This window comes from Hippocampus bargibanti, linkage group LG12 (assembly GCF_051943395.1).
Source record: "Hippocampus bargibanti isolate YZ-2025 linkage group LG12, ASM5194339v1, whole genome shotgun sequence".
Lineage (NCBI taxonomy): Eukaryota > Metazoa > Chordata > Actinopteri > Syngnathiformes > Syngnathidae > Hippocampus > Hippocampus bargibanti.
In genome coordinates, this window is record NC_142745.1 from 15,005,541 (window position 1) to 15,030,007 (window position 24,467).

Consider the following 24,467-nt stretch of genomic DNA (forward strand, 5'->3'; position numbering starts at 1 on the left):
TCTTTTTGTTGTCATAAGAACACGTTTCCCCATGACATGGAACAAAATACAACTCCAAGAGCACAGGTTGGACCAGTAACTTGTGAAAATAGGATAAAAAGATAAAGGAAAGGCTTATCGTGACTCAACGAATTGAATGATGCATGGCAGCAAAGGTGTGGCTGTCAGTGCGGACGCAGATCCATGGACTTTTCTTTTTGTTGTCATAAGAACACGTTTCCCCATGACATGGAACAAAATACAACTCCAAGAGCACAGGTTGGACCAGTAACTTGTGAAAATAGGATAAAAAGATAAAGGAAAGGCTTATCGTGACTCAACAAATTGAATGATGCATGGCAGCAAAGGTGTGGCTGTCAGTGCGGACGCAGATCCATGGACTTTTCTTTTTGTTGTCATAAGAACACGTTTCCCCATGACATGGAACAAAATACAACTCCAAGAGCACAGGTTGGACCAGTAACTTGTGAAAATAGGATAAAAAGATAAAGGAAAGGCTTATCGTGACTCAACAAATTGAATGATGCATGGCAGCAAAGGTGTGGCTGTCAGTGCGGACGCAGATCCATGGACTTTTCTTTTTGTTGTCATAAGAACACGTTTCCCCATGACATGGAACAAAATACAACTCCAAGAGCACAGGTTGGACCAGTAACTTGTGAAAATAGGATAAAAAGATAAAGGAAAGGCTTATCGTGACTCAACGAATTGAATGATGCATGGCAGCAAAGGTGTGGCTGTCAGTGCGGACGCAGATCCATGGACTTTTCTTTTTGTTGTCATAAGAACACGTTTCCCCATGACATGGAACAAAATACAACTCCAAGAGCACAGGTTGGACCAGTAACTTGTGAAAATAGGATAAAAAGATAAAGGAAAGGCTTATCGTGACTCAACGAATTGAATGATGCATGGCAGCAAAGGTGTGGCTGTCAGTGCGGACGCAGATCCATGGACTTTTCTTTTTGTTGTCATAAGAACACGTTTCCCCATGACATGGAACAAAATACAACTCCAAGAGCACAGGTTGGACCAGTAACTTGTGAAAATAGGATAAAAAGATAAAGGAAAGGCTTATCGTGACTCAACAAATTGAATGATGCATGGCAGCAAAGGTGTGGCTGTCAGTGCGGACGCAGATCCATGGACTTTTCTTTTTGTTGTCATAAGAACACGTTTCCCCATGACATGGAACAAAATACAACTCCAAGAGCACAGGTTGGACCAGTAACTTGTGAAAATAGGATAAAAAGATAAAGGAAAGGCTTATCGTGACTCAACGAATTGAATGATGCATGGCAGCAAAGGTGTGGCTGTCAGTGCGGACGCAGATCCATGGACTTTTCTTTTTGTTGTCATAACAACACGTTTCCCCATGACATGGAACAAAATACAACTCCAAGAGCACAGGTTGGACCAGTAACTTGTGAAAATAGGATAAAAAGATAAAGGAACTCAACGAATTGAATGATGCATGGCAGCAAAGGTGTGGCTGTCAGTGCGGCATGTGCTTACCACATCACACTTGTCCTCCAACACCTCCACTAGCTCTCGGCCAAACTTAGAATTGACTTCAAAATAATTCAATGAGAATGTTTCTTCAGCCGTCATCTGTACAAATTTGAAGGTTTCGGACGTTTCAACTCCTATCCAAGAGGCTTCGTCAGCGAACTAAAGTCTGACTGGTCGTATCGGCCCTATTTATATATCCCTAATGTCCAGACATGGCGGCGCCGGACACAGCTATGATTGCTCCCCCCAACCTGAGAGTAGGGACCTGAGGACCACTCCCTGTGGCCCCACTGATTGTTCTTGCATCCCTGACTAACGACTGGCCCATTTCCCCCACTCCCACCGGTATCACCTCATCAGCATTACGAATGTTGCCTAACCTATTTTGCCTAAGCAGGCTATTGTATGAACGATCCAAATTGAACAGCACCCCACCAGACCGGTTTAATGAAGGATTTTGCTGTTTGTGGCAATTGACGAATTAAATCTCGTCGTTTTTAGTCACCACTGGATAACATTTTCGACCATTAAAAGTAAGACTGACGATGACTTGCAGAGAAACATTTTCGGAAAGGACCGAAGTGTGGGAACCCCCACCCCCCACGCTTCTTTTACCCCCCTTTCAAACCATCTATGTTCTTTCACTAAGATTTTAACCTCATTGTCGTCAAATGAGTGGTTGCTAGCTTTTAGGTGCAAATGTACTGCCAATTGAGGCCCACTTGTATTATCCCTGCGATGTTGATAAAGACTTTTTTTGAGAATTTGTTGAGTCTCCCCAATGTACTGCTCTTTACAATTTTCATTCTTACAATGTATTGAATAAACTACATTACTTTGTTTTTTATTTGGTAGCCTATCTTTTGGATGCACTAATTTTTGCCTTAAAGTGTTTAGCGGTTTGAAATAAGTAGGAATTTTGTGTTGCCAATTTTGTGTTGTGTTTGGCAACACCAAATTCCACTTCGGTCCTTTTTCATATGTGTACGCAAGAGTGATTTATTTATTGAAATATACATCTGTAATATATCCATCCATAATCTGTGTTTAAAGAGTTTGATGTTTCTCTTTATGTAAGTAGGTTCGTTGTCAGATCTCCCAGGCAAGTGACACGCAGACGTATCCCAGAGCTTGATCGTGGCTGATCATTCAACTCGATTCATCCAAATTCAAGAGCGTTTTCGTTTGGCGTTCGTGGCAATTGACTAATTAAATCCCGCCGTTTTTAGTCACCACTAGATAACATTTTCCACCATTAAAAGTAAGACTGACGATGACTTGCAGAGAAACATCTTCGGAAAGGACCAAAGTGTGGGAACCCCCAACCCCCACGCTAATGCGCTAACACGAGAGCCAGCAAACAAGCCAAACGTGCGGTCGCAGTTAGAGAACGAAGGGCGGCGGCGACCCCGTTCGTGGCTTCGTTCCAACCGAGGCTGTAGCAAAAGAAGCTTAAATGGTCGCCGGGGGGAGAAATTACCACAGGCTGCGACTTTCTTCGCTGGGCCTGCTAGTAGTTCCCCCCTCCTTGTCGTCGTCTTGCCCCGGTGGAATTTTAAAATGGAGGCTAGCCTAGCACGCTAGTCGGACGCCAAGCCACCTCGATTGGAAACTTTTAACCGAACCCATCAGCGGCACATAAGCCCGCTTCGGGTGTTCTTACATGGCTTTTGGTCGGAAACACGCTTCAATCGAGCCAAATCAAACCAGCGACGCGATCATCAAGCTCTCGGGTGGGTGATCGGACAGATTCCAGCACGTAGGACGATCTTATTCGATGTTTTCTCCCGACACACGAAGCCCGCTGAGGCTCACGGTGCGCGAAGCCAAAACGTCGCCGGCGACGGCGAGCAAGCTGTCAAAAAAACGACACGATTCATCGGCGACGCCCGAGTCGACCTACAGCCGCGTAATTGGACTCAGCTGTGGGTGAGGCGGAAAAAGAGTCGATAGCGTTGCGGTACTGTGATGAAGTCGAAGCGTGTCGCTGCAGGGTTAATTTGTCCGTACGCGGTCTAAATCCTCGCATCCAACTCCAAACCACAATGATCACCCTACAGCACAGGTGTCAAAGTCAAGGCCCGCAGGCCAAATCCGGCCCACCACAAAAAAAATTCGGCCCGCGAAAGCAAATCAAACTTGTTAAATTCCATGATGATTGCTGAAATCTGAGCCAAAATTTCAGATTTTTGGATGTCAACCACAATAAAAGTCATTATTCTTAACTTCAGATTTGAAAACGAGTTATTCATTAATTTGCTGTGTGCTCTATATGTAATATTTGAAGGGATTTAAACATTCTAATGGGTTCCCCAAATTCATAACGGCCCTCGAGAGGAAACCATAAGTACAATGTGGCCCGCGGCAAAAAATGACTTTGACACCCCTGCCCTACGGCTACGATTAGGCGTAGTCGAAAGCGGCCACCGCTCCTGGATCACGCCCTTGCCTCGCAAAGCGAGACGCTTGCCGGCGGCATTTGATGAGTAAGAATGTCATCAACTCACGTTTGTTAGGTCGGAAGAAAACTTGGCGAATTTCTGCTGTGGCCGCTGAGGCTTGGTCGAGCCGTCCTTCTCTCGCTGCTCTGGGGATTGAGTGCTGTACCACTTCAGGCTGCGCTGACACTTTTGCTTCCTCTCAGCCACACCCCTCCACCCACCAGTATCCAGAACAACCCCACTCTGGGGTTTTCTCGGGTCCCAACAGGGGCTTTGACGTCAGCGCTGCCACGGCAACCGCCGACGACTCAACGAACGTTTGTTATGTTTTGTTTGCAGTGTTGTTTGTTTGTTTCTGTTGCTTTGTATGTTTGCATGCCATTTGGGAAAAAAAGACTCAATGAACGATGACGTATACTGATTAATTATTTGTATCATTCAAATGTTGTGCCCCTATTAAAATATATACCGATATCTTTTGAACTTATTCAAGTTATAGCAAATTATTCATGATTGTGATTGTTCCATGTGGGCTTATTTGATTACAATGATATTGTACGCTTAATTCGCTTTAAAATGAATAACATGTAAGCTCAATGGAATCTCAGAAGGCACTGTGTTCCACAATGGCGGTTCTGCAGTACATGTCATGTTTGTCGTGCGCATGTGTATGCATAGTCAAAGGAGGAAACGAGTCAAGGCAGTTAAGTATCTTTCCTGGTCAAATATGACATTGGGCAGGACCAATCCTAACTGGTGAGCCATCACCAAATTGCAGTGTTTCACTCAGTCGCTGTGAGCTGTTGTTGACACCGTTAGACATGTAGACAGACGCCGTTACCTTGGTCATTCACCATGTCCATCAATGTGAACGTAAGGAAGGTCTCCAACCTGCCGGGAGGATCACAGCGGAGAGTAGAGCTCTCCTTTAGAGGTTAGTGTTTCTTGAGAAAGAGAAAAACAAGACACCCTCCCCTAAATGGCTTGGATACATGAGGGAGGCACTGGTCCACATGTCTTGTTCTTTTTGTAAAAAATATTTACCCCTTCCCACATTTTTGTCTGTCACTCAGTCTCTATCTATCTATCTATCTATCTATCTATCTATCTATCTATCTATCTATCTATCTATCTATCTATCTATCTATCTATCTATCTATCTATCTATCTATCTATCTATCTATCTATCTATCTATCCATCTTCTGCCGCTTATCCGGGGTCGGGTCGCGGGGGCAGCAGCTTCAGTAGGGAAGCCCAGACTTCCCTCTCCCCAGCCACTTCTTCTAGCTCGTCCTGGCGGATCCCGAGGCGTTCCCATGCCAGCTGGGAGACATAGTCTCTCCAGCGTGTTCTGGGTCGTCCCCGGGGTCTCCTGCCAGTGGGGCATGCCCGGAACACCTCACGAGGGAGGCGTCCCGGGGGCATCCTAATCAGATGCCCGAGCCACCTCATCTGGCTCCTCTCGATGTGGAGGAGAAGCGGCTCGACTTTGAGCCCCTCCCGGATGACCGAGCTTCTCACCTTATCTCTAAGGGAGAGCCCGGACACCCGACGGAGAAAGCTCATTTCGGCCGCTTGCATCCGGGATCTCGTTCTTTCGGACACAACCCATAGCTCGCGACCATAGATGAGGGTTGGGACGTAGATCGACCGGTAGATTGAGAGCTTTGCTTTTTGGCTCAGCTCCTTCTTCACCACGACAGATCGGTACAAAGTCCGCATCACGGCAGACGCCGCACCGATCCGCCTGTCGACCTCTCGATCCCTTACACCCTCACTCGTGAACAAGACACCCAGATACTTAAACTCCTCCACTTGAGGCAAAATCTCCTCCCCGACCCGGAGAGGGCACTCCACCCTTTTCCGACTGAGAACCATTGTCTCAGATTTGGAGGTGCAGATTCTCATCCCAGCCGCTTCACATTCGGCTGCGAAACGCTCAAGCGAGAGTTGGAGAGCTCCACTTGAAGGCCCCAACAGTACAACATCATCTGCAAAAAGCGGAGATGCTATACTGAGGCCACCAAAACGGAAACCTTCAACGCTTCGGCTGCGCCTAGAAATTCTGTCCATAAAGGTTATGAACAGAATCGGTGACCAAGGGCAGCGGATCCCAACCCTCACTGGAAACGATTCCGACTTACTGCCGGCAATGCGAACCAGACTCTGACATCGGTCATATAGGGACCGAACGGCCCGTATCAGCCGCTCCTGTACCCCATACTCCCGAAGTACCCTCCACAGAACTCCACGAGGGACACGGTCAAACGCTTTCTCCAAGTCCACAAAACACATGTAGAGTGGTTGGGCGAATTCCCATGCGCCCTCGAGGACCCTGCTAAGGGTGTAGAGCTGGTCCACTGTTCCGCGGCCGGGACGAAAACCACACCGTTCCTCCTCAATCTGAGGCTCGACTTTCCGATGGACCCGCCCCTCTAGGACGCCTGAATAGACCTTTCCAGGGAGGCTGAGGAGTGTGATCCTCTGTAGTTGGAACACACCCTCCGGTCCCCCTTTTTAAAAAGGGGGACCACCACCCCGGTCTGCCAATCCAGAGGCACTCTCCCCGATGACCACGCAATGTTGCAGAGGCGTGTCAGCCAGGACAGCCCCACAACATCCAGAGCCTTAAGGAACTCCGGTCGGATCTCATCCACCCCCGGGGCCTTGCCACCGAGGAGCTTTTTAACCACCTCAGTGACTTCAGTCACAAGGATCGGAGGGCCCACCTCGGAGTCCCCAGACACTGCTTCCTCCAAGGAAGGCGTGTTGGTGGAGTTGAGGAGGTCTTCGAAGTACTCTGCCCACCGGTTCACGACGTCTCGACTCGAAGTCAGGAGCGCCCCACTCTCACTGTAACCAGTGTTAGTGGTGCACTGCTTTCCCCTCCTGAGACGCCGGATGGTGGACCAGAATTTCCTCGAAGCGGTCCGGAAGTCGGCTTCCATGGCCTCACCGAACTCTTCCCATGCCCGTGTTTTTGCCCCGGCGACCACCGAGGCTGCATTCCGCTTGGCTAGTCGATACGTGTCAGCTGTCTCAGGAGTCCCACAGGCTATATAAGCCCGGTAGGACTCCTTCTTCAGCTTTACGGCATCCCTTACTACTGGTGTCCACCAGCGAGTACGGGGATTGCCGCCACGACAGGCACCAACCACCTTACGGCCGCAACTCTGATTTGCCGCCTCAGCAAGGGAGGTACGGAACATGGTCCATTCGGACTCAATGTCCCCCTCCTCCCCCGGGACATGTGTATAGTTCTGCCGGAGGTGGGAGTTGAAACTCCTTCTGACAGGGGATTCTGCCAGACGTTCCCAACAAACCCTCACAACACGTTTGGGTCTTCCAGGTCGGACTGGCATCTTCCCCCACCAACATAGCCTACTCACCACCAGGTGGTGATCAGTTGACAGCTCCGCCTCTCTCTTCACTCGAGTGTCCAAAACATGAGGCCGCAAATCCAATGATACAACTATAAAGTCAATCATCGAACTGCGACCAAGGGTGTCCTGGTGCCACGTGCACATATGGATACCCTTATGTTTGAATAAAGTGTTTGTTATAGACAATCCGTGTTGAGCACAGAAGTCTAATAACAAGACACCACTCCTGTTCTGATCGGGGGGGCCATTCCTCCCAATCACGGCCTTCCAGGTCCCACTGTCATTGCCCACATGAGCATTGAAATCGCCCAGCAGAACAAGGGAGTCCCCAGGGGGAGCGCTCTCCAGCACACCCCCTAAGGTCTCCAAAAAGGATGGGTACACTGAACTGCTGTTTGGTGCATATGCACAGACAACAGTCAGAACCCGTCCCCCCACTTGAAGGCGGAGGGAAGCAACCCTTTCGTCTACTGGGGTGAATCCCAATGTACAGGCGGCGAGTTGGGGGGCAATAAGTATGCCGAGACCTGCTCTACGCCTCTCACCGTGGGCAACTCCAGAGTGGAAGAGAGTCCAACCCCTATCGAGAGGGCTGGTACCGGAACCCAGGCTGTGTGTGGAGGCAAGCCCAACTATGTCTAGTCGGAACTTTTCAAACTCGTGCACCAGCTCAGGCTCCTTCCCTGTAAAAGAGGTGACATTCCACGTCCCCAGAGCTAGCTTCTGCAGTCGAGGGTCGGACCGTCTGGGTCCCCGCCTTTGGCTGCTGCCCAGCTCACATTGCACCCGACCCCTCTGGCCCCTCCCATGGGTGGTGAGCCCTTGAGAAGGGGGACCCACGTTTCCTCTTCTTGCTGAGCCCGACCGGGCCCCATGGGTGTAGGCCTGGCTCCAGAGAGAGGCCCCGGTGACCCGCGTCTATCTATCTATCTATCTATCTATCTATCTATCTATCTATCTATCTATCTATCTATCTATCTATCTATCTATCTATCTATCTATCTATCTATCTATCTATCTATCTATCTATCTATCTATCTATCTATCTATCTATCTTGATGTTGCTATGGTAACAAGATATGTTGTCCATCTGGCAGGATTCACTCAGAGAACCAGAGTGGTGCAAAGTGATGGTGTGGCCTTCTTCAATGAGGTCAGTCTCGTCTGAGCGCAGATGAGTGATCACATCATGTGGTGTGTGTGTGTGCGTGTGTGTGTGTGTGTGGGGGGGGGTGCTGTCACGGTTAAATGTCTGTTTCAGATTAAAATTGTTTCAATGGAACTGACAGGAATTTACAACCCAACATGGGGAGAGCATGCAAACTCAACACTAAAAGGTCGTGCCCCAGAATTGATCCCATGACCTCTATACTGTGGGGCTGATGTGCTAATCAGTCTCCCATCGTGTTGGGCTTCTGGTTAATGTGTTGAAAAAGAATTATTGTAAGAGTTTTTTTCAATGTGTGTGTGTGTGTGTGTGTGTGTGTGTGTGTGTGTGTGTGTGTGTGTGTGTGTGTGTGTGCAGTCTTTCCGCTGGCCTCACTATGGTAAGGTCATTCGACATGAAGTGCTGACCGTCAGTGTTTACAACTTCAGTAAAGTTTTCTCCAACAGGTAATGGAAACACACGCACACATACACACACACACACACACACACACACACACACACACACACACACGCACACACACACACACACACACACACACACACACACACACACACACACACACACACACACACACACACACACACACACACACACACACACACACACACACACACACACACACACACACACACACACACACACATAACCGGTCTTTATGGGATAATAATCCCCTGTTATTTTTTCCCATCTTTGCTCAGGTTACACAGTAGATATTATTTTTTTTCAATTGTACTGCCGCATGAACCTTCGAGACATGTTTTTTGTGGGGGCTAAGTGTTCCATTGCTACACTAATGTTGAAAAGTACCACAAATTATGCTGGGGTAAATCTTTGTCATGTGGCGGTAAATGCAACATTTTGGCATCCCTTTCAGTGGTTTTATCTGTAATTTCCTTAATCTAGATATTCAATGGAAGTTTCTTCACTACTTGCTTGTGTGCATGCGTGTCTTTGTGTGTTTGTGTGTATAGACTGTTGGGCAAGCTGGTTGTGGGTCTTCAACACATCATCACATCAGGGAGGCTGTTGCTACGGGAACCACTCACCGATAGCAACCATCTCCTGACTGATGTGAGTATTCATTTGTGAGTACTTCAGTGTGTGTTTGTGTGTGTCTGTGTGTGTGATAATCATGTTGGGTGGCGAGTAGATCTACGTGGAGTTGGACGTGCGCTACAATCCAGTTGAGGGCGGCGCGGGAGGATGGGTGGGACAGGACTTCATCAGAGTGGAGAACAAAGATGAGTAAGCGAAAAAGTCAGAATGTCTCGGGTTGGATGGGCATGTATGAGGTCACATGTTGCTAGGCAGAATTCAAAATCACAGTTAAGCTTTTTTTGGTGTTCGATTTCATCACCTGCAAAAATCACATAATGATCTTTCTTATGGAACGAGTGACGCCGAAAATGTTCCGTTGATTTGTCTGAGTATGTTGATATTTGTTGATTTGTTTTGTGTTGCGCAGATTATCACGCGGATTCCAGAATGAAGCGTTTGAAGACGATGAGAGGTGAGAGTGACTTCACATCACACTTGCATAACCACGGTGGACATCACAACATCACACGGACAAAACCAATCTGTTAGATCCCTATCAAGCCCACCGATATTGAGTCGTTTGGAGAGGGAGCTGGAGAGGGAGGCCCGTCATCTGGGGCGCAACCTCATCCGTGACCAGGGCGACCTGGACATCGAGGACGATTATGACGACTATGATGAAGACGACCTGTTTGACATTGCGATGTCTGATATTGTCTTCACTCCTTTGATGAGGTCGGCGAGAGTGATTTTGTGTGTTTGACTATTTATCATGTTCAATTGAAATATATGTTTTTAATTACATTGCTAGCAAAGGCACATGAACAAAAATATAAATCTTTGCAAGTAAACAAGCATGTGTTCGCGTGTAGTCGTTCCAGGCCGCTGTCTCGGCATGTTGCTGCAGCTACGCCCAGAGTTCAAAGTTTCCAGGTAAGAACCCCATCCTGAGGACCCCCCCCCCCCAAAAAAAAAAAAAAAAAACAAAAAACAAAAACAAAACGAGAAGTAAGTTTCACTGGTCCAGATTTAAACTTTACGCGTCCGAGTTTAAACAAGGGCCCACTCTTGGAGCAATAGCTCAAAAATATAAGGTATATACTATTGTCTTAGTTCACACACCCCTTTGAAGAGTTCCTTGAAATATGGGGGCAACAAATCTGTTTGTGTGATTGCAGGTGAACGTCAATATCCTAGAAGCCCAGAAACTGGCGGGCGTCAACATCAATCCAGTTGTGTTCATCCGAGTGGGAGAGCATAAGAAACACACGGCCACACAAAAGTCCACCAACTGTCCCTTTTACAATGAAGTATGCAATGCAACCGCACACCACCACATACCAGGACAGTCGCTAAAACAACAAAAACTCTGCAGTGGAACAATTGAGGACAATGCATTGTTCTCGATACCCGTTGCAGAACTTCCAGTTTGAGTTCCATGAAACTCCAGAGGTTCTCTTTGACAAGGTTATTGAGATCAAGGTCAGTTGCGCCGCAATCACTCGCTAGTTTCCATGGAGACAGGCCAGGGGAACTGTCCCGAATTGGTCCTACCCCTTGCAGGTGTACCACCGCCGAACCTTGCCCTTCCTCACAAACCACGTGGGAACCTTCAAGATCGATATTGCCACCGTGTTCCATGAGTCAGGTATGTTCAAATGGGGGCAGCGTCCCCTTTGAGGTCGCCCGCATGAGCGCTGAACTAATTTGCAGACCACCGCTTCTATGAGAAGTGGGCTCCGCTCACCGACCCGGCCGATACTCGATCGGGGGCCAAAGGCTATGTGAAGGCTACTGTCAGCGTACTGATGAAAGGCGAGGCTCTGAACGCCAGCCTGCCGACCGCCTCACCCGGCGCCAATGATGACATTGACAAGTCAGTTCATCCATATTTTCCGACCCACAAAAAAGTCTCAAGAAAGCGTTCTTGGAAAGTCACAACAAGTCAGAAGACATATTGGCTTGAAGGCGACATTCCTAAAATATTTTAAAAATTCTGCCTGAAAGAGAGAGAGAAAGAAGCTCAAACTGTATGATTTGGGGTATTTTGGGCACTTTTTTTCCCATTGAAAGTTCATTCAAGTTGATCTTCATAATTCAAGGGAAGGTCATTTTTGCACAAAGCAAAGTCAATTTATAAAATGGACCCATGGTGGGAAATCCTGGAGGTTTTCCTTGGAGGGTCTAAATTGATTGTGTTCCACGCAGAAATCTGATGCTTCCTCGCGGTATGCCTTCTGATCGTCCATGGGCTCGATTTCGGGTGCGAGTATACAAGGCAGAGGGCCTGCCTACCATGGATGCTGGGTTGATGGCCAAAATGTCCAAAGTCACTGACCGAAGGGTATTCATTGATCCTTACGTGCAAGTCACCTTTGCTGGACAACAGGTACACCAGCACTGTACAGGTCATTCGAATCTACAACTTTGGCTTCAAAGTGGAGACCGTTCTCTACTAGGGTGAGACGGCTATTGCGAGCGCCACCAGCTGTCCAGTTTGGAACGAGGAGATCTCCTTCATCGAGCAGTTTCCTCCCCTTGCCCAGAGGATCAGAGTCCAGGTCCTTGACGATGCCAAGATGGGGGACATCGCTTTGGCCACGCACTTCCTGGACCTGCAGCAGATTTCAGACCCCACAAGGAATGGTCTCAAAACTGATGCATTGGTATCTATCATTTTGCTCTTCAACAATTCTTCAATGTGGTAATGCGTCTGTCACACAGGTTTTAACCCCACCTTTGGGCCATGCTGGGTCAATCTATACGGTTCTCCTCGGAACTCCACCCTCGGAGACGTCCACCAGGTAATCGCATGTGGAATTCCCTCAATGGAGGTTTCTCCTGGGTCCAAATGTGCCGAGACCAGATTCTACCAATCAAAACCAGATTAAAGCCCCTCCAGCCTACCACCATTTGTCTTCGTCAGGCTTTGAACCAGGGCCTTGGAGAAGGAATCTTCTACCGTGGTCGAATCCTACTGGCACTGTCTGTGGACATTTACTCCTCACCATTGGCTGTCGCCACAGAATCCAGCTCGTCCCCGTTAGCGATGGTAACCAGAATCCATCCCATCCCTTGTGATCCATCACGATGCTCTCCAGGACTGGTCAATCTGAGTCTGCCATCATTTTGTGATTTTTCTCAAAGGCGAAAGGAACGTTGAGCAGGTTGGGATTGAGGAAGAAGCGAGGCAGCAAGAAGGAAAAGAAGAAGGAAGGTGAGGTCAGCAAATTGATACAATCAAAGTCAAAATGATGCAATCTTTCTTTAAATTCATCATATTAAATATTTCAATTTATTTCTCTGAAAATACAGTTTTTATTTTTTAAATGTATTTAATGAAAATAACAAAGAACAACATCAAGAAATATGACAAAAAATATGAAGATCGCTCAAGAAGCTTTTTTAATTGGTTCTCTCGGTTGAATTTTATTTAGTTTTCTGGTTTGTGATTGGTCAAAAGCAAGATCCTTCAAATTTCCCAATGACACTCAAATTGCTTAATTAATAACACTTATCTACTGTATATTTTTGCATGTAGTTTCCAGCCCATCGGGTGATGAGTCTGGGGAGGCAATAATGGAGGTGCCAGAGGCGGTGACCGTGGATATGGAAGACATTCACCCACTGCCTGAGGTCAGAGCTGGGAAAATAACTTCACTTCCACATTGAATCTGTCCAAAACAATAAATTTTAATCAAAACAAACACCAAAGCAATTCTTAGTAGTGGTGACTGAGGTCAGAGCTCTCAGGTATACCACAGCACACAGCTGCAACAGGGGTAAACAGATGTTTTTTGTTTGTTTGTTGTGTGTAGGGTTTCCTGGGTGAGAGAGAAGACTTCCTGCTCTTTGCGTCTTTGTTTGAAGTTACCATGATGGATCCATCTGTAGGCACCAGGCCCATGACCATTGAACTTTCCATTGGTAAAAAAAATGAACCCTTGCAGAGACCGAACAGACAGCAGTAACACGACACCCCACAATGTAAAATCGCGCTCACCGCAGGAAATCGTGGTAAGGCGGTGACAGCTAGAAGATCCAACAAGACCCAAAGTCGGGAGGAGCTGAGGCATAGCCAGGAAGATCTCAGTCTGGAGACCCAAGGGCTTCTTGAGTCGGAGGATGAACTGGATAGAGATGCGGTTCTGACTCCAGAACCTGAGAACCGATCTGTGTCTGAGCCCATGAGACCGCAGCCCACCGAATACGACAGGTGAGGCCTCACTACCTGTTTGTCTCTTGCTGTGTCGCCTGTAGCCAGCCGTATGGGACTGTGCTGACCGTGTCTCACCCAAATCTCATTTGCATGTAACCTCTCTCTCACCCGTGTCTCACCCGCGTGACAGGTCGTTCCACTGCGTACCCCTGCATGCACCCTGGGAAAAACACAAGCCGTGTTTGTTTGTCTGGAGTCAATTTGAAGACCACAGCTTTCGTCTGTACCAGGCAAATTGGCTCAGCAAGATGGCAGACAGGCTGGTGAGGTGACACGGTTGGAGGTTGCCGGTGGGTTGACGTTTAGATTGTTGGGGTTATGCACAGCTCATGTCTGACGACTTTAGGAGATTGGTTTGGATGAGTTGGAGCGTCTCGGGCGGCGGCCTCGCACCAAAGTGAAGGAGCGCATGGGGCACGTGCTACTGGAGCTGGTCACTTCTTGCAAGTTAGCGACCGCCTGGAGCAAGTTTGGTTAAAAATGCCTTTTTTTCCCCTTTAATTTTTCTTACTTGTTATCTATCACAAAGACAGTTCAGACTGTCCTCAGACCGCCTTGCTCAGTTTCGTCCCAACAATCTGGATGTACGCAGGAAACACTTCATCAAGAAGAATTTGGTGAGACCCTTTTTTGTTAAGCATATGGCGATGCACTGTAAATGAAATAACTCAATGAGAGCTTCCTAGGCACATCCTTCATTTACATGCCTATGAACTCCTCATTTCTCTCATAATGTCTAGCTTAGGGTAGCCAGACAAGCCATGAGGGTCAAGCAGAGGGTAACCAGGCGGACACTCAAACAGCACCTGACAGACATAAAAAGACTCCTTATCAAACTTCGACACCTGGCCAAAGAGGTATAACGTAAAAGTCGTGTTGTACTCATACTACAATTAATATTCATAACAACGATGTATTTCGTCTGATCTTTGACCAGCCACAGAACACCATCCCGGATGTCTTCCTATGGTTACTGAGTGGTAGCAAACGACTTGCTTATGTCAGGATCCCCGCCTACTCTGTCATCTTTTCACTGGTGGAGGACCAGAGGGGGCGGGATTGTGGTCGGGTCACCACACTCTACCTAAAGGTCTGTTGTTACAATTAGAATGATCATGGACCTCACAGACACCTTAGAATGGCAGAATACTACATTTCTTGTTAGCAAATGAAAATAGCTTTTGTGAAAGAATTTCCAAAACTTTTTAAATTGTATTTTTTTTTAAAGAGCGCTGAAAATGGCCAAAATTAGTATGAAATGATTTAAAACAAAATGTCAGACACTAATTTAGCAGTAGGTTATTTTTAAGGACCCAGGGAAATGGTACAGTTGACTCCAAAAATGGCTTCATTCCGTACATGTAAGCAATAATCATTTGGTCCGATCAATCAAATGGATGACAAACCATCCACGTCTGATGACTTTTAGTCCCCGGGAAGTTCCACCAGCGAGATCTTCGCCAAACTGGAGGTGTACCTGTGGCTGGGCCAGGCCAAGTACAGCAAGGAAGCCATCACCTCGCTCCCAGACGAGTTCTTGCCCATCTATGAGGAGTCGGAGGAGGTGGCCCAGGTTGTCACGGCAACCAGGAAGATGCCCATCAGATTGTGCTGTCAGGGTGAGTACAAAAAAGGGTCGTTTGGGTTTAATATAATTTATCATAAATACGTACATTATTATGTTGCAAAAACAATATTATTTGTTTTCAGAATTTAGTAAAAAAATGGGTAATAGGTTTAATATGAAAATGTCCCTTAATTTTTTTTTTGATGTATCTGTGAATGTATTTGAAAGCAAATGCAAAAGAGATGGATGAACATTTATCACATGACTATTTCAAAAAAGAAATCTAATTTCAATCTAGAAAATGTTTTTCATATACATAGTTTTTTTTCTTCACAATTTATAAAATATAACTCCTAAATCAATGTAAATATTATGAGAGTGTTTTTCATTTTATGTTAATGTAAAAAGAGTAATGTGGTGTTGTCACCAACTTGCTAAAATATTCCAAATAATTAGTTTTTTTTTCCCTAAATGGTATGATGTCATGTGTTGCGTTTGCAGACAGTCGCTACTTCCAGCTACGATGTCACCTCTACCAAGCGCGCGGCTTAATGGCGGCCGACAACAATGGCTTATCGGATCCCTTCGCCAAGGTGCTCTTCTCCACTCAGTGTCAGGTGACCAAGGTGAGTTCAAATGGTCACAAACAAACACTTTGGGTCACACTTTGAATTAGAGAGTGCAACAAAAGTATTTTGGATCGACAATTTTTTTCATTATCCTAACATATTATCATATTTAGACAGAAAATGTTGTCCTTGTGAAATTTGAATTATTACAGGGCCAAAAGGTACCCGCAACAAACCAGATTGAGTCGTAGCTCAAATTAAACAGCACAAATAGGACATTCTGGGTCTACTCAAGTGTTTTCATGTTCACACAGAAAATCTTTTTCCATGTTTAATTTGAATAGGTACGGGGCCAGAAATGTATTTGCAACAAACCACACTGAGGCATACATCAAATTAAAGACCACGATGAGAGCATTCTAGATCTTTAAAGGACAACCGACACCATTATTTTGTTTCCTAACCGACATCAGAAAAACGTTTTATAGCATCAAACATACCCAAAACACGCATGCTAATATATTTAGTCAAATGCAAAACACCAATAAAAATGACTTAGTGTCCCAAAATTGCGTCAAAATGACCTCGGAAATGGTGAGTTTCAGAAGGTCCCGCCCTCTTGTTTGTGACGTCACGCCAGGATACTCCAGACACAAAACAATGGCTTCAGAGAGTTCAGATTCTGAGAAGATGCTTTGTTGTTACTCATCCAGTTATGAATATGATTCAAATAGTTCTGAAGAGGAAAGCATACATGTTTGCAATCGATTAAAGAAGTCCTTCCGTATCAATTCGAGCCGTCTGGACTCCAATGTAGCTCCTATAAAATGCACAAGATGGCGCACAAGCTCAGTTGGAAATGGGCTGATTTGTCTGTTGAGAATTTGTGTCCACTTTTCTGGTGTTACCGCAATTGGTCGTATTGGGGCGACACACGATTCACCATCGCGTTATTTATGTGTTTTCCTTCTAATTTCGCCATCAACACGTATCAGCACGAAGTTTTCAGACCAAACAAAGTACCCAAAATGCATCATGTGTCGCTTTCTCGGTCAGGGGCGTTCCTGACGTGATGTCACGTTAGGCATTGTCATCAACTTGAAAACAAGACTTTCTGAATATTCAGTGCGAGTCTTAAAACGTAAAATATGCGGTGGAATCTTATTAAAATGCGCTCAGTAGTGATGTTACAAATTATGAACAGAACTTTTCCGGAGGTGTCGGTTGTCCTTTAACTATCTCATAAGCAAGGCAGTACTTTATTTGGTAAAGACCAAACATTAGGTTACAATTTTCAAACATCAAATGCAAAGAAGCCACATCAAATCACATGTCTGATCTAAAGCCGTGATGAGATATTTCTAAAACTGTAATTACCAATTCATTCGTGTATGATGATGTCATGATCACCAACAATTTTAGTTTTTGTTCAAACTACCAACAATATCCACCAAATGTTGAACTCAATTGCTATCAAAATGTCAAAGGAAGTTCATAGGTATGGGATGTGTGTGTCTCAGGTGTCCCCGGAAACTTTGTCCCCGGCATGGTCCGAATGTTTGCTCTTTGACCGCGTCCTTCTGGAGGGAACGATGGAGGACCTCTGTCAAGACCCTCCCCTGATCATCATCCACATCTTCGACTACGACGCAGTGGTAATGCTGGCCTCCTCTCGCAAAGTGTTGTACCTATGTAAGAAGTGTCATAATGTGTAAGAAAATGTGTGCAGGGTAGCCCGAAGCCACTGGGCCGAGCGTACGCCGAGCCCGAGTTCAAACCTGTGCAGGAGCTCTACAGAAAGCCCCGTCTGCGCTTCTACGACATTAGCATGGGGAGGATGCCGGCTGGAGAGCTACTGGCTGCCTTTGAACTCATTGAGCTGGACTACTCATCCTTCGGCGAGGTGAAACACTCTGCTGTGCTTTTTGTTTGCGCCAAGACACGTATGGACATTTTCTTTCTATTACGGATTTTTTCCTTCTTGCTCGCTTTTATTTCTAAACATGTCTTTTAACCGCAATAGTGAGACACTCTTTGCAGGAGAGATGTCAGGACATCATTGTAAGCAGATGTGATAGTAAGCAGAAGTGATAGCCTAAATCTTGACTTCGGGGTCCTGCTGTTTGGCAGCCGTCCCTCCCAGGCAGCGTAGACCCTCAGGAGCTCACCTATCTGCAAGAACAGCGGTGCTATGACATCCCAGAGGGGGTCAGACCGGTCCTCAGAAACTTCAGAATTGAGGTGCTTCAAATATGATATTTAAAGGACAATCGACGCCTTCGGACAAGTTGTGTCCATAATTTGTAAAATCACTTCAAATGACTTCTATTGAGCGCATTTTACAAAGAAAAGACTGGCACTGAATATTCAGGAAGTCTTGTTTTCAAGTTGATGACAATGCCTGACGTGATGTCACGTCAGGAACGCCCCTGTCCGAGAAAGCGACACACAATGCATTTTGGGTACTTTGGTCTGCAAACTTCGTGTTGATGGCAAAGTTAGAAGGAAAACAGATAACGCGATGGTGAATCGTTGTATGTTGCTTTCCTCTTCAGAACTATTTGAATCATATTCATAACTGGATGAGTAACAAGAAAGCATCTTCTCCAAATCTGAAGCCATTGTTTTGATTCACGAGCAAGGCAAGACGTCCTGGCGTGACGTCACGAACAAGGGGGAGGGACCTTCTGAAACTCGTCATTTCCGAGGTCATTTTGAAGTAGTTTTGGGACACTTTAAGTCATTTTAATGTGTTTTGCATTTGACTAAAAATATCAGCCTGCGTGTTTTGAGTATTTTAGATGCTAAAAAAGTTTTTCTGATGTCAATTAGCAAACAAAGAAATGGTGTTGGTTGTCCTTTAAAAATTTACTTTACCTGCCTGCGGATGGATAGTAATTTTAAATCAAAACATACACGAATTCTAACGCAGTATGGTGGATTTGAGATGTTCTTACATTTGCAGGTGCTGTTCTGGGGCTTGCGTGATCTGAAGCGTGTGCAGCTGTTTGAGGTGGAGCGCCCCTTGGTGATGGTGGAGTGTGCCGGAAAGCAGTTGGAGTCTGAGGAACTGGAGAGCTACAAGACCCACGCCAACTTCAAAGAGTCTGTGCGCTTCCTCCACGTGGTCGGTTAACGGCTTTCGACAGCCCCGAGCGCCGGCCCTCCAAAGCTCAGCTGACATTCTGGGGGTTACCCCCCGTGCGTTCTGATCAGAAGCTGCCGGAGCAAGCTTACCTCCACCCGCCTCTGATGCTGTTCGTGGTGGAGCGTAGAGCGTTCGGACGTCAGGTCCTGGTCGGGACCCATGTGGTCCAGAGCCTCATGGATTTTGGAACACCTGATCTCTGGGATGACCTGGACGAGGAAGACGAAGAGCCAAAACGTAAAAGTAACACTCTAAAATCTCTGTGGAGCAAATGTCATACTGAATGAAACCAAAAGTGCCTTTTAACTGTCATATTTGACCAGCAACAGGTAAAATAAATACATTTGGCAACCTCAGATGAAACGTCATGGCGAGGGTATTCCTGATCTGTAATAATTTTATCAGCAATGTATGTATCTTCCCCCTCTCCCCAGTGAAGAAAAACACTGTCATGAAGACCACCACACTGAAGTCACTGAGCAAGATCAAACTCGGCAATCTGTCGATCAAAGAATCGATGATTCCCAATAGCACCATACAACTGGTCAATGTAATGCCAATCGTGTCCTGCCTCCTTGAAGATCACAGCATCTTTTCATTGACTGCTTCCGTGTGCGATATTTGCTGTTCAGGCTCCTCTGAAGAAACTGCTGAAGAACAAGGACGATCTGGAGGAGGATGTGCCGGAAATCGAGGAGCTAGACTGGTGGTCCAAGTACTATGCGTCCTTAGAAGAGCTGGAGAAACAGGTGACATAGATTTTGATTACAGGGGTTCGGGATAGGGTTTAGGGCAGGGGTGGGCAAACTGGGTCAGCACAAGATACGGTACATATGAAAAAAGCATATGTTTTTTAGTCCATAACATCAACAGAACAAAACCATTACGGTATTGCAACACTTTTATTAATGAGAGCAGTGAAACAACGATGGTACAGTATATGTCCTGTATGAACGTCCACGTTTATTAAAGACATACATGTGTTTCAAACCCAAACAACAAAGTGCTATATTCGCCAAAAACTGCAGCATGCAGAACAGGTGTATAAAAATAACAAAATATCCAGAATATATCAGAGTTAGGACTATGTATTTGCAGAGATCAGGTGTTTTTATTTCCATTCCCTCACGGTCTCAAACTTTAGATACACGTATGACACACACATGACAGCATTGCTCAGCTGATGTCGTACACAAACCTTTGAAGCCAGTCACGGAACGCTTCAGAGTTTTCGATGCTAATAGTTAATGTCATTGAGCTCGGTTCCTCTGTTCTTAGCAGTTCAGTTTGCCAGCGGTTTTTAACACGATCACAGCCAAGCCATTCCAGGAAACGTGCAAACGTGTGTTGAGTTGCAAGCAACTCTGAGTATGGATATTGCCAGAATCGGACTGGTTAAATCTGGTTCGGGAATTCACGGTTGACAGAGGTCCGCAATGGGTAAATAAAATGTCTTCCTCGATCTCTCGCCCTCTCTCTTCTTCTCCCCCTCCCTACCTGTGCTCTGCAACTTGAAGTAACTCCGCCAACTGGTGTCATTACAAATCCAAATGAAATTAATGTAGTCATTCACATTGAACCTCTGTTGTGTACCAACCATTGGCGGGCCAGATTAAAAAGACCAATGGGCCGGATTTGACCCGCAGGCCGTAGTTTTCCCACCTCTGGTTTAGGGTTTTGGGATTAGGGCTAGGGTTTAGTGTTAGGAATTAGGGTAGGCTTTAGGATTAGCGTTTTGGGTTCGGATTAGGGGCTATGATTAGGGTTTAGAATTAGGTTTTAAAATTAGGGTTAGTGCTAGGAGTTAAGGTTAGAGTTTAGGATTAGGGTTTAGCATTAGGGTTAGGGGTTAAGATTAGCGTTTTGGGTTAGGATAAATGTTAGGGCTCAGGTTTAGGGTTAGGGGCGAGGGATTAGAGTTAGTGTTATATTTGAGGTTCGGGTTCCAGGGTTTAGGATTTGGTTTCGGGTCAGAGGTAGGGGTTAGAGCAGGGGTCGGGAACCTTTTTGACTAAGAGAGCCATAAAAGTAAAATATTTAGAAATGTTTTTCAGCGAGAGCCACACGCACGCGCGCGCACATACAAACGCTCGCGTGCGCGCGCGCACACACACGCGCGGCCACTTTTCAACAAAATATCAGAATGTATTATTTAAAATAACTTTGTGATAGTACTCACCGTTAACATGAATGGTTTTCTGTTCCTCGTGTTTGGTAAAAATCCAGGAAAACGATCGGAATGAAATTCAATTTGCCGGTCCAGAGGCGAAGTTACTGCTCGCTAGCCTGCACACGGCTCATAAGCTTCCACATTTGCTATCTGCAATCTACTACGTTAACATGGGGCTTGTTAAAATGTCACTGACATTCGACTGTTTCATCGATGGTATTGTTTCATTGCAAATTAGAATCAGAACATTTTCTCTCCTCTAATGCTCCGGTGCTTTCACGCTGAAGTGCACTAGTTGGGCGTGAAGTGCACTAGTTGGGCGTTTACCTGTTTCAACATGACGGCCACTATCATCCAATCAACATGGCGCTTTCGGCCATTCTAGGTCAGTGTCATCCAATCAAAATGGCACTTTCCGCCAACTGCAGCCCCAACGGGAAATGAACGACGAAAAAAACGACAATATGTATTATAATATGTAATATTTATCGGCGAGCCATATGCAATCATCAAAAGAGCCATATATATAGCCAAAATGGAACTGTATAGTGCCACTTAGCAGTTTTTTTGACAACGATACTAGTGCAGCGTGTTCTACCGGAAACAAATTCCTTGTGTGTTCTACATACTTGGCAATAAAGATGATTCTGATGATTCTGATTCTGATTCTGATATGGCTCGCGAGCCATAGGTTCCTGACCCCTGGGTTAGAGTGAGGACTAGGGGATAAGGTGAAGATTAGGGTTAGGGATTCGTGTTAGTGTTATGTTTGATGTTTGGGTTCCAGGATTGATGATTCGATTTCGCGTGAGGGGTAGGGGTTAGCGTTAGGACTAGGGGGTATGGTTAAAATCAGGGGTTAGGGCATTCGGGTCAGGGTTGGATTAAATATGATGTAATAATGGTATCTGAACATGAAGTACATTGTGAAAACCCTGTTTTCATGGATATATCTTCTAGATATACAGTATCTTCTGTTTTTTCTTTGTCACCAGGCTGCGGAGGAGCTGAGGAAACAGGAAGAGGAGGAACAAGATCAAGAGATGGGTGTGAAGAAACTTTAAAATCTCTGTAAAGCGTTGTTCACCAGGTGTCATTGTCAAGTCAACATTTTTTATTTCTCCTAGAGAGAGAAAATGCAACAAACGGAGATGCGGATGCCGTGGTGGTGCAGATGGAGCCTCCCAAGCGCAAGAAGATCGCCACGCTCGAGGTTCCCTTCAGCACTCTTTTGTAGTCACTCTCTTCTTCTTGTTCTTTTCCTTTCGGCTTTTCCCCTCAGGGGTCGCCACAGCGAATCAATGTCCATCTATCCTGGTTTTGTGCATCCTCTTCTCTCACACCAGCTACCTTCATGTCCTCCTTGACCACATCCATAAACCTCCTCTTGGGTCTTCCTCTCGGTCTCCTGCCTGGCAGTTCAAGGCTCAGCATCCTTTTCCCGATATAGTCGCTCTCTCTCCTCAGGACATGTCCAAACCATCTCAGTCTGGCCTCTCTGACTTTCTCTGCAAAGCCTCTAATATGAGTTGTCCCTCTAATGTACGCATTCCTGATCATATCCAACCTGGTCACTCCCAAAGAAAACATCAACATCTTCAGCTCTGCTACCTCCAGCTCTGCTTCCTGTCTTTTCTTCAGTGGCACTGTCTCCAGTCCAAACATCATGGCTGGTCTGACCACTGTTTTATACACTTTTTTTTTCATCCTAGCTGAAACCCTTCTATCGCACATCACACCTGACATTTTTCTCCATCCGCTCCAGCCTGCCTGGACACGCTTCTTCACCTCTTTTCCACACTCTCCATTGCTCTGGACAGTTGACCCCAAGTACTTAAAATCCTCCACCTTCTTTATCTCTTCCCCCTGTAGCATCACTCTTGCACTTGAATCCCTCTCATTCACACACATATATTCCGTCTTGCTGCGACTGATCTTCATTGCTCTCCTTTCCAGGGCATATCTCCACATCTCTAGTTTCTCTGCCACCTGTTCCCTGTTCTCGCTACAGATCACAATGGCATCTGCAAACATCATGGTCCAAGGAGATTCTTGTCTGACATCGTCTGCCAGGTTGTCCATCACCATAGCAAACAAGAAGGGGCTCAGAGCTGACCCCTGGTGGAGTCCCACCTCCACCCTGAATTCCTCAGTCACACCGACAGCGCACCTCACAACTGTCTTACAGTCATGATACATGTCTTGCACCGCTCTGACATACTTTTCCGTCACTCCAGACTTCCTCATGCAATGCCACAGCTCTTCTCTGGGCACCCTGTCATACGCTTTCTCCAGATCTACAAAGACACAATGCAATTCCTTCTGACCTTCTCTGTACTTCTCTATCAGCATTCTTAAAGCAAACACTGCAGCTGTCGTAATCTTTTTTGGCATGAAGCCATACTGCTGCTCACAAATGTTCACTTCTGCTCTTAGTCTAGCTTCAACTACTCTTTCCCAGAGTTTCATTGTATGGCTCATCAACTTTATTCCTCTGTAGTTAGTACAACTCTGCACATCTCCTTTGTTCTTAAAAATGGGCACGAGTACACTTCGTCTCCATTCTTCAGGCATCTATTCACCATCTAAGATCTTGTTGAATAACCCAGTCAGGAACACCACCGCCACCTCTCCAAGACATTTCCATACCTCGATTGGTAAATCATCAGGCCCGAGTGCCTTTCCCCCCTTCATCCTCTTCAGCGCCCTCCTCACTTCATCCTTGCTAATGTTTGCTACGTCTTGGTCCACAACAGTCACGTCTTCTACTCTTTGTTCCTTCTCATTTTCCTCATTCATCAATTCGTCAAAGTACTCTTTCCATCTCGCCATCACACTACTGGCACCTGTTAATACATTGCCATCTCTATCCTTAATCACCCGAACCTGCTGCAGGTCCTTACCGTCTTTGTCTCTCTGTCTCGCCAGTATGTAAAGATCAGTCTCACCTTCCTTGCTGTCTAGTCGAGCATACAAGTCATCATAGGCCTCTTGTTTGGCCTTTGCCACCTTTACTTTAACCGTGCGCTGCATCTCCTTGTACTGCTGTCTACTCTCGACCTTCCTCTCAGTGTCCCACTTCTTCTTTGCTAACCTCTTTCTCTGTATACACTCCTGCACCTCCCCATTCCACCACCATGTCTCCTTATCTACCTTTCTTCCACTCGATACACCAAGTACTTTCCGACCTGTGTCTCTGATTATGTTCGCTGTAGTTTGCCAGTCATCTGGAAGGACCTCTTGCCCAC

At 46.0% G+C, this 24,467-nt stretch overlaps 2 protein-coding genes across 4 annotated transcripts in view; one reads left to right on the top strand and one right to left on the bottom strand.

The window, feature by feature from the left end:
- The window catches only part of LOC148890637 (14-3-3 protein beta/alpha-A-like), a 19,329-nt gene extending 15,160 nt beyond the window's left edge, over positions 1–4,169 (bottom strand). Inside the window, exon 1 of the mRNA XM_089011265.1 lies at positions 4,020–4,169. The gene's annotated coding sequence lies outside the window, so the exon portion shown is untranslated. The remainder of the gene's footprint in view (positions 1–4,019) is intronic.
- Positions 4,170–4,305: 136 nt separating this feature from the next.
- The window catches only part of fer1l4 (fer-1 like family member 4), a 30,123-nt gene continuing 9,961 nt past the window's right edge, over positions 4,306–24,467 (top strand). For all 3 annotated transcript variants that reach the window (XM_089011255.1, XM_089011256.1, XM_089011257.1), the window contains exons 1-36: positions 4,306–4,887; positions 8,435–8,490; positions 8,863–8,951; positions 9,480–9,579; positions 9,659–9,753; positions 9,974–10,018; positions 10,096–10,281; positions 10,419–10,479; positions 10,725–10,856; positions 10,966–11,028; positions 11,110–11,194; positions 11,260–11,422; positions 11,755–11,935; positions 12,006–12,192; positions 12,271–12,350; positions 12,473–12,598; positions 12,694–12,763; positions 13,088–13,182; positions 13,365–13,473; positions 13,555–13,762; positions 13,896–14,028; positions 14,112–14,212; positions 14,295–14,382; positions 14,506–14,622; positions 14,703–14,855; positions 15,195–15,384; positions 15,834–15,958; positions 17,422–17,556; positions 17,631–17,804; positions 18,032–18,142; positions 18,867–19,028; positions 19,118–19,292; positions 19,484–19,599; positions 19,682–19,798; positions 22,215–22,266; positions 22,347–22,432. In XM_089011255.1, the coding sequence (XP_088867381.1) occupies positions 4,809–4,887; positions 8,435–8,490; positions 8,863–8,951; positions 9,480–9,579; positions 9,659–9,753; positions 9,974–10,018; positions 10,096–10,281; positions 10,419–10,479; positions 10,725–10,856; positions 10,966–11,028; positions 11,110–11,194; positions 11,260–11,422; positions 11,755–11,935; positions 12,006–12,192; positions 12,271–12,350; positions 12,473–12,598; positions 12,694–12,763; positions 13,088–13,182; positions 13,365–13,473; positions 13,555–13,762; positions 13,896–14,028; positions 14,112–14,212; positions 14,295–14,382; positions 14,506–14,622; positions 14,703–14,855; positions 15,195–15,384; positions 15,834–15,958; positions 17,422–17,556; positions 17,631–17,804; positions 18,032–18,142; positions 18,867–19,028; positions 19,118–19,292; positions 19,484–19,599; positions 19,682–19,798; positions 22,215–22,266; positions 22,347–22,432 (4,245 nt within the window). In that variant the 5' untranslated portion in view covers positions 4,306–4,808. The remainder of the gene's footprint in view (positions 4,888–8,434; positions 8,491–8,862; positions 8,952–9,479; positions 9,580–9,658; positions 9,754–9,973; positions 10,019–10,095; positions 10,282–10,418; positions 10,480–10,724; positions 10,857–10,965; positions 11,029–11,109; positions 11,195–11,259; positions 11,423–11,754; positions 11,936–12,005; positions 12,193–12,270; positions 12,351–12,472; positions 12,599–12,693; positions 12,764–13,087; positions 13,183–13,364; positions 13,474–13,554; positions 13,763–13,895; positions 14,029–14,111; positions 14,213–14,294; positions 14,383–14,505; positions 14,623–14,702; positions 14,856–15,194; positions 15,385–15,833; positions 15,959–17,421; positions 17,557–17,630; positions 17,805–18,031; positions 18,143–18,866; positions 19,029–19,117; positions 19,293–19,483; positions 19,600–19,681; positions 19,799–22,214; positions 22,267–22,346; positions 22,433–24,467) is intronic.